Source organism: Propithecus coquereli, unplaced genomic scaffold, assembly GCF_000956105.1.
Source record: "Propithecus coquereli isolate 6110/MARCELLA unplaced genomic scaffold, Pcoq_1.0 Scaffold196, whole genome shotgun sequence".
NCBI classification, from domain to species: Eukaryota; Metazoa; Chordata; class Mammalia; order Primates; family Indriidae; genus Propithecus; species Propithecus coquereli.
Genome location: NW_012144522.1, coordinates 2468960 through 2478296, shown reverse-complemented (window position 1 = coordinate 2478296; position 9337 = coordinate 2468960). Strand labels below are relative to the sequence as shown.

Here is a 9337-nt window from a genome sequence, read left to right as displayed (position 1 = left end):
TTATGTGTGGCAATATTTCAAGGAGCATAAATCTCATGTTCTTTTAGGACATTTAAGAGTTGTTTTCCAGTGCTGATGATTTGATTTTAATATTTCAAAAGCATTTCATAATGTTCACATATGACAATCACAGCATGAGATTCTATGATTACAGAATAAAATGTTAATGTACTTGGATTATTATTATTATAGTTAATTACTTCCCTAGGAATATGCTTTTCCAAATTTACTGAATGGCTAGGTGGGAATTTATCATGGTATGAATTTTCTGATATCTAACATCGTTGTGGTAGGCAAGATAACGGCAGCCCAAAGATGTCCATGTCCTAATCTCCAGAACCTGGGAATGTGTTAAATTATGCAGCAAAGATGAATTAAGGTAGCAGATGGAGTTAAGGTTTCTAATCAGATGACTTTAAGATGGTTTATCTCGTGGTCCCAATATAATCACTAGGGTCCTTAAACATGGAAGATGGAGGCAAAAGAACTGGCGTTAGAGTGATGAAAGAGCTGAATGGCCACTGCTGGCTCTGACAATGGAAGGAGGCCACAAACCAGAATTTGGGCAGTTTCTAGAAGCTGGTGAAGGGCAAAATAACAGGTTCTCCCCTAGAGCCTCCAAAAAGAAATGCAGCCTTGCCAACAGCTTGATTTAGCCCAGGAAGATACATTTTGGACTTCAGCTCTCCAGAAATGTAAGATAATAACTTTGTGTTCTTTTAAGCCACCAAATTTTTGGTAGTCTGGTGCAGCAGCCATAAAAAACTAACACAGTTATACTTTCAGATTCACTGTATTCCTAGGTTTTCATTACATACTACAATTCCTAGTGTTCAAGATTTCATTTATTAGGGAAGTCTTTCCAAGACTCCCAAGGTAAAAAAGTGTGATACGTGAGCGGGTCTGGTGAATTTCCATCATTTCTTGCTTTCAGGGGTTTCTCTTGTCTATAAATTCTCCTATATTTTACTAAAAATGTTTTCCATATCCACTGTCTACAGCTGTCTTTCTCTATTTCTCTGACACACATGATGTGGTACAATTTAGCACTTGAAATACCATCACAATCTTTCTTACATATTTCTGTAAGAATTCTTTCATACCCATTAAGATTTATCTCCAGGCAAAGGCTTCCCCATAACACCTGCATTTCTACCCAATATGATTTCACTGATGCTTAATAAGTCTAACTGCTCACAGAAATGTCATCCACAACCACTGCACCCATAGAGTTTCTGCCCTAAAAGAGCATATAATATATGCTGATAATAAAGGTTAGAGGATTCTTGCTAAGACTTTTCCACTTTTCTAGTATCGAGAATTTTTTCTTATACAATATCTGGAACATATAAGACATAATTTATTACCAAAGGTGTCACATTCACCTCATTTGCAAAGCTTAGTCCCTGTTCAAATTCCTGATTAACTAGTAAGGCTTGATTTCTTGGGAAAGATTGTTCCACAATCACCACGTTTCTAGCCCCTAAGAACTCCCTGATGTTTAATAAGGGCTGGGTTCCTGAGGAAGGTGTTCCTGCAGGTATTGGGTTCACAAGGTTTTGTTCTTGTGTGAGCTCACTCATATACAAAGAGGTATGACTCCCTGGTGAAGGTTTCTCCGCCTTCAGTGAATTTACAGCTTTCTCTCTTGCATGAGTTTTCTTATGTTTAATGAGGACTGACATGTGGGCAAAGGCTTTGCCACATTCACTGCATGAATATGGTCTCTCTCCAGTATGAGTTCGCTGATGCTGAATGAGCTTTGACTTGCTTCTAAAGGCTTTTGCACATTCACTACATTCATAAGGTTTCTCTCCTGTATGAATTCTCTGATGTTTGGTCAGGTCTGACTTAAAATAGAAGGTACTTCCACATTCACTGCATTCATAAGGCTTCTCTCCTGTGTGAAGTCTCTGGTGTGCAATGAGGTATGCCTTCTGAGAAAAGGCCTTCCCACACACACTGCATCCATAGAGTTTCTCTCCAGTATGAGATCGCTGATGTCTATTGAGCCGGCACTTCCGGCTGAAGGCTTTTCCACATTCGTTACATCCATAGGGTTTCTCTCCTGTGTGAGTTCTTTGATGTACCATGAGCTGTGACTTTCTGGAGAAGGCTTTTCCACATTCATTACATTCATGGGGTTTCTCTCCTGTGTGAGTTCTCTGATGTTCAGTGAGCTGAATCTTCCTCATGAATGTTTTCCCACATTCATTGCATCCATGAGGTTTCTCTCCTCTTTCAGTTCTCTGATGTCTAATGAGCTGTGCTTTCTTGGAGAAGGCTTTCCCACACTCACCGCATTCATGTGGTTTCTCTCCTGTATAAGTTTTTTGGTGGTCATTGAGCTGTGATTTAGTGCTACTGGATTTAACACATTTGTGGTATTTAATTCCAGTAAGAGTTTTATCATGCTTGATATGGAGACATGACTTCCCATATCCACCAAATTCATCAGAATCCTTTCCTGCATGTCTTCTATTCTGGATAACAAGACCTAAATGAGATTTCAAACTTTTACAATGTGAGTCAAACTTATTGTGTCTTTGTATTAAAGGAACAATACTTTTGCATAAATCAAAATTATTCCAAGGGCATAACTTTGCTGACATCTTTCTAAACTTTTAAGCTCTTTTTGGTTTTCTGGGTGCCACTGCATATGGTCCATCTCCCACATTTCTTCTAGGAAAAATAATAATATCCACGATAATTTGGGGGAGACTCAGAAGGAGGTACAAAAATGCCATGATTTTGGCTGGCTTTTATAAGATTCCAGTCTAAGGAATGTACCCCATGCTCTGTGAAAAAGGACAGTATCATAAAAGAGCAAAAGGAAAAACAGATACTTCAGAAAATGATGGGTTGTCTAAAATGAATAAATATAACTTGGGCTGCTGTCCAAAATGGACCTTGCAAAATGGGGACAGAAGTAGAAACAGAAACACATTGTGACTGGAATAGATCACAAATAGATGGAGGGGATGGATCCATTCATCCGACAAACACTGAATGGGCTCATATTTGGGACACTAAAGTGACTAACAATACATTCTCTGTCTCCACGAAGCTGTCATTCTAGTAAAAAGAGAATCAATAAGTAGGTAAAGAAGCAAGAAAATTACAGAACGTGAAAAACAGTATAACAGAGGCGACAGAATAGTGGTAGGTCAATCTTAGATAAAGCAGTCATCCACAAGAAAACTAAAGTTGAGCTGACATCATAGGGTAAGTATGAGTGATGTTATGCAAAGAACAAAATGAAGAACATTCCAAGAAAAGGGAGCAGCCAGTGCAAAAACCTAAAGAAAGAAAAAACTTAGGCATGATCAAGAAATGTAAGAGAAGCTGGTATACATGGAATCTCCTGAGCTTGAGTGAGATAGAAATACCTAAGTTGGGCAAGGCTGGCAGAATTGAGAACATAGAGATTTTGCAGGAAGACTTTGTTAAAAATTGGAATTTATGCCAAGAAAAATGGCAGTAAGCCATCAAACATGTTTTAGCAAGAAAACAACATGTACTGAATGGATAGTTCCAAAAAGTCACATGATTGCTCTATGGTGGATGAATTGGAGATAAAATTATAGAAAAGACAGGAGGCTACGGTAGAGTTCACATGGCTTGAGCGTGAAAAATTACAATGGAGATGGAGAAATGTGAAAAAACAAAGGACACAGAAAGGAAAAGGAAAAGACACGTATGGAGAAGAAAAAGGTAAGACTCACTGTTAGAACGAAGGGTGGAAGTAGAAAAGGGAAGAATCAAGGAGAGCTCCTCACTATGTGGTTTCAGCAACTATGTAGGTGCTGGTGCCATTTAATAAAATGAGGAAGATTAGAAGCGTAGGTCTGGCATTTGAGGGGAATCAAGTGCTCCATTTAAAAGCTCGTCAGGTTTGAAATGAATAATACATTTTCAAAACAGAATATCAAGTACTCAGGTCTGAGTGTGCAGAAAGTTCTAAACTTAAGACAGCAAATTTAAGTCATGAGTATCTGAACATTATTTAAATATTTGGAACTGCATGGGACTAGATGAGATCATTTAGGAAGGATGGATGGAGAAAGAGGAAGGCCGAGAGTAAGAGCTTCAAGCGCTCTCAAGTCTTAAAGAGTTCCGGAAGAGGGATATGCACAGAGAATATGAAAAAAACTATCCAGAGACATGAAACCGTGTCTATGCTAATCAAGTAAATAAGCAACATGGGTTTTAGCAACGAAGGTCTGGAACTGGAAAATCAGAGTGTAAGACCTGCAGCATCTCATTCCAAGATTACTGAGGTCAAATATTCAATAATCAACTTGTTACTAAATCTTTCCCTTCTCATTCCAACTGCACACCAAAAACTTTCCCAAAACATCATCACAGAGTAACGTTATAGTCAATAGTCTAACTTTCTATGTAGATGCTGAGATATTGTGATATAATGATAAATATGTATTTGGTCTTGGTCCCTGGCTCCATGTGGCCAGTTTCAGGCTAATCTTTTGACAGTCTTCACATGGCCTTGCACATTGTCAGTTCCGCACCTTCTAGAAAGATTTCACAGGATTACTGTCCTGGGTGCAAGCAAAATAGAGAATTAGAGGGCAGGTGAGACGACCAAAAGGGAGATGTCAACTTGAGGCTGTCAGGAGACAGAGTTTCAATCTTCAGTATATGTGAATATGCTCTATGATGGTGGAAATATCTGGGAGAAAGAATTCTGTCTTCACATACAGGAAGCAGGAAATCGCTGGACAGCTGTTCTGGCAGCTGCCAACATACAGGGGATCAGAGTGCAGATTAGACATTAGTAGCAGAGATGTCAATTTGGGAGTCTCCAGTATAGGAAACAGAGCTTAGGCTCTAACAATGAATTAAACTTTTGATAGAAGAATCAAGCAAAGGATAAAAAACAGAAGCTGAAAAGGTAGGAGAGGAGGGGGTGAATAAGTAGGTAAGAGTTGCCCTGAGAGACCAGGTGTGGGGGGCTTTCACATGAACTAGGGTGAGGTGACTGTCAGGAAAGAAAACAGAAGGGGGCAGGGATATGCCTAAGGAGAGAGCCAGTGCTACATGCAAAGCGACCTGCATGGGTAGTGAGGGGAATTTGAAAGCAAGAAAGGAGAAGAACAGAAGTGCGACAAGCCATGAGCAGGCTGGGAAAAACAGAACCAGGTAAAAAAATCAAGGTCCTAGATGAGATGGGCTGTAATCAGATCCACAACAGAGAAAAAAGGACATTATCTTTTGACAGCAGGTAAAGAAGAGCAGCCCCACTGGGAATGAACAACGATACAGAAAGGTTTTGATTAGGATTCTGGGTCACCAGTTAGAAAAGCTCTCTAAACAGCATTTCAAAAGCATCAACCCTTCATTGATCAACTGGAATTTTCGTGCCAACTCCCCATTTTCTTAGTTTTCACTCACTTACCTGGACAGGTGTGACTATGGGCTGCTTCTACTATCCATGGGGGTTTTCCTTCTTCCAACTTGAACAATGAATCTGGTTTGGTACCTTGATACCCTAGAAACAGGAAATCACTGAACACCTGCACCAAGTATGTATGCTTGCGGAATCCATGAAGACTGGACAGAGTTATGTTTCAGGGACATTACTTGTACTTTGACAGAGTAAAAACCTTTTACTCAGGAAAAGAACACATATACTTTAGGCCAAGAAGGAAAATAAAAGTCTATGACACACCTCACATTCCTTAGGATGGCGACAATCGAAAAAACCAAAATGAAACAAAGGAAACAAATTTAAATAAAAAACAAAACAAAACAAAACAGAAAATAACAAGTGTTGGCAAGGTTGTGGAGAAACCGGAGCCCTCTGTAGTCCCTCTGTAGGGAATGTAAAACGGTACCGCCACTGTGAAAAACAGTTTCTGAAAAAATTAACAATAGAATTACCATATGATCAAGCAGTTCCACTTCTGAGTATATATCCAAAAGAATGGAAAGCCGGGTCTTAAAGAGAGATTTGTACACCCACGTTCATAGCAGCATTATTCACAAGAGCTAAAACATGGAAGCAACCCAATTAAGTATCCACTGACAGATGAATGGACAAGCAAAATGTGGTACATACATACAAAAGAGCCATACAAAAGAGCCTATACAGCCTTAAAAAGGAAGGCGTTTCTGACACGTGCTACCTCACAGACGAGGACATTATGCTAAGTGAAATAAGGCAGTCACAAAAAGGCAAATATTATACAATTATATTTATATGAATAGTCAAAATCACAGATACGGAAAGTAGAAATATGGTCGCTAGGGGCTTGGGGAAGGTGGGAGGAATGGTAGTTACTGTTTCATGGGTACAGAATTTCAGTTTTGTAAGATGAAAAGAGTTATGAAAATATATGGTACTAGTGGTTGCATAACACTGTGAATGCATTTAATCCCACCAAACTGCATGCTTAAAAATGGTTAAGATGGTAAATTTTACGTTATACATATTTTACCACAATAAAAAAGTCTGTAACATACAATGCTTTACTCCAAACCATTAAATATTTAAGGGACCCTATGGATTTCACCCAGTGAAAAAGAAAAGGTAACTGACTATGACGCTGTCCTTACCTACTGACACTAGGTTGCTGTAGTTCTCCAGCATTACTTCCTTGTATAGGACCTTTTGAGATGGGTCCAAAAACTGCCACTCCTCCCTGGAGAAGTCCACAGCTACATCCTCGAATGATAATGATCCCTATAACAACACATTCCAATGCAATCTGAGGTGTGTATCAACAGTTGATGTGGAAAAGAGGAACAGGGACAAGTTCTGATCACTTTCTCCATAATAAGTTATGCACACTGTGACTATTTCATGTACCATAGGACCATGGAATTCCACAAATTCTTCCTACCCTGATAAAGTACTAAAGCAGTATTTGCATAGATACAAAACATGCAATAAGAATGCTTATTATTTCTTTGTTTATAATATTAGAAAACTATCAACAACCTAAATATCTATCAAAAGCAGACAGGGTTAAATTACAGCACATACCTCCTACCATACATATGTTAAAATCAACAAGGTAAATGTATATACACAGATACCGATGATCTTCAAGGCATTATCTTAAATGAAAAACTCAAGCCCTCAAATTATGTATATAATATGATCCAAGACATGTAAAAAATTTTAACAATTTACAGTTATATATGGGTAGGTACACATATGTATATATACAGAAATGTACACAAACACAGATATATTCTACCATATGTCCATGATAAAAAAGGACTAGATGGAGACCCAAACTATTAACATTTGTTGTTACTCTTTGGGTTGGAGTCTGGGCAGGAAAAGGGTGAAAGTGGATATTGTCTTTTGGTACAAATACTTCTGTTTGTTTGAATCTCTTGCATTCAAAGCCATGTTATCATCTGAGACCAAAACAAGAATAATGGGTACTGACTTCATTTTGTGGACCTGGGGTTAAGAAGGTAAGAAAGAAGCACTGTCAGTATCCGTACTCCCAGCTGTTACCAAAGAGGAACTTTTAGCTGGCTCCTGTCAAATCAATACCAAAAATTTGATTGAGAGAATTCTTCATGGAGGACCACTCAAGGTCAAGCAGCCCATTCATTCTATCAGATGATCTAGGCTTTATTCCAGGGTAAAGTCAGACTACCAGAAGGCTCTGTTTTCAAAGCACACTGTTTTTCTCTTTTTTTCTTTTAGAGAGAGGGTACAGGGTTTCACTCTGTCACCCAGGCTGGAGTGCAGTGGTGCAATCGTAGCTCACAGCAACCTCAAACTCCTGACTCAACTGATCCTCCTGCCTCAGCCTCCCAAGTAGCTGGGACTACAGGTGTACACCACCGCATCCAGCTAATTTTTTATATTTTTTTCAGAGATGGGGTCTCACTGTTGTCTAGGCTGGTTTCGAACTCCTGGCCTCAAGTGATCCTCCCACCTTGGCCTCCCCAAAGTGTTGGGATTACAGGAGTGAGCCACCACATCCAGCCAACACATGCTGTTTCTGAAGAATTCCATCCAATCCAGCTCCGCTTTTGGCATTACCCGCTTAGCTGACTCCAAGGAACACAATAAGAAACAACCAAAGGGAACATCCTATGCCTTTATTACAAGGCTGATAATACGAACACTGTTTAGCACAAAACCTCTCTGAAGAAATTTCTTAAGATCTAAGAGCAATAAAGTGTTTATTTCCCCTGAAGAACTGCCTTTCCTTCTCTTCACAGACAATGCAAATCATGACACTTTTGATGTTTTTCTTGTTATTACAGCTATCAAAAAAGGTGACACAATTCAAAGCTGAGGCAACCCCACAAGGTCTCTTACACAATGTTCGAACATTAAGAATTTTGCACAAACTCCATGACCTACATATCTCACTTCTTAATTTGCCCAGATTTTAAGATTATAACTTAAACTTATTTTCTGACAGATCCTGATTTTTAGTAACATATACTGTCTCATTTAACCAGACTGTCTTTTACAAGCTTCCACAGATCCACTGGGAAACAAAGGATAAAACAGGTAAAACAAACCTCACCTGGGCCTTGGCCATTTTCTTCTGTTCTTAAGAAAGGGCTGTCAGCTCCAGGGTGTGCTCCGTCTTCTGCCTATTCCGGACCTGTTGGCAGCTGTGGTCAAGCTACTACCGGAAATGACGATGTCCCTAGCCTGGAACCTCCTTTTGTTATTACTGAAGATGTCTTGTTCCTGTAGACTAGAACCTGTGGATTCAAGACCAAATTCAATTACAATAGGACATGCGCCTGGGACCATAACTCTCCAAGTGCCACTTGGACTCACACTAATATAAAGTCCCAATATTTTATCTGTCTCCTTAACACCCTGGAAGCTTCTACATCACGGGGTGGCACTCCATATGCAGAATGAAATGTACAAGAGGAATGTCTTTTTTTGGTAAAGCTGGAATGCAGTGGATGCAAAAGAAAAGATGGTAAACAAACACCACCTCATGGTATTGTCCACTGCCAGGTTCTCAGACAGATCGATTTTAGGAAAGACAACGTATAGAATTAGTAGCTCTGGAAATCAACTTACAATCACCTGCACCCACGTGCTCGTAAATTTTTTGTTTACTGCACTAGGGCAATTATTCCAGTTCAAAGACCAAGGTACTAAACAAATCATATTTTGTCTTATTTAATCCTCAGTACTATTTTATTTCCATTTTAAACACAAGTAAGCTGAGCTTGGTGAGGTGAAGTGTGTTGCGCAGGTTAACATCCTTCCTAATTAGCAACGTGGGAATCTGAATCCCCATCCAGCTCTCTCCACTGTGACATTTCCCTGTTGTAACAGCCTCACAATGCAAATCTGTTCTCTTTCCCACTT

At 39.3% G+C, this 9337-nt stretch overlaps 1 protein-coding gene across 1 annotated transcript; it reads right to left on the bottom strand.

Annotated features, from left to right (window-relative positions):
- Positions 1-1328: 1328 nt before the first annotated feature.
- ZNF577 (zinc finger protein 577) lies at positions 1329-8209 on the bottom strand (the record flags this gene model as incomplete). Its single annotated transcript, XM_012643368.1, has 4 exons — positions 1329-2497; positions 5417-5509; positions 6577-6705; positions 8179-8209. Coding segments are annotated over 4 exons (1422 nt in total), but the record flags the coding sequence as incomplete, so codon positions are not given.
- Positions 8210-9337: the final 1128 nt, after the last annotated feature.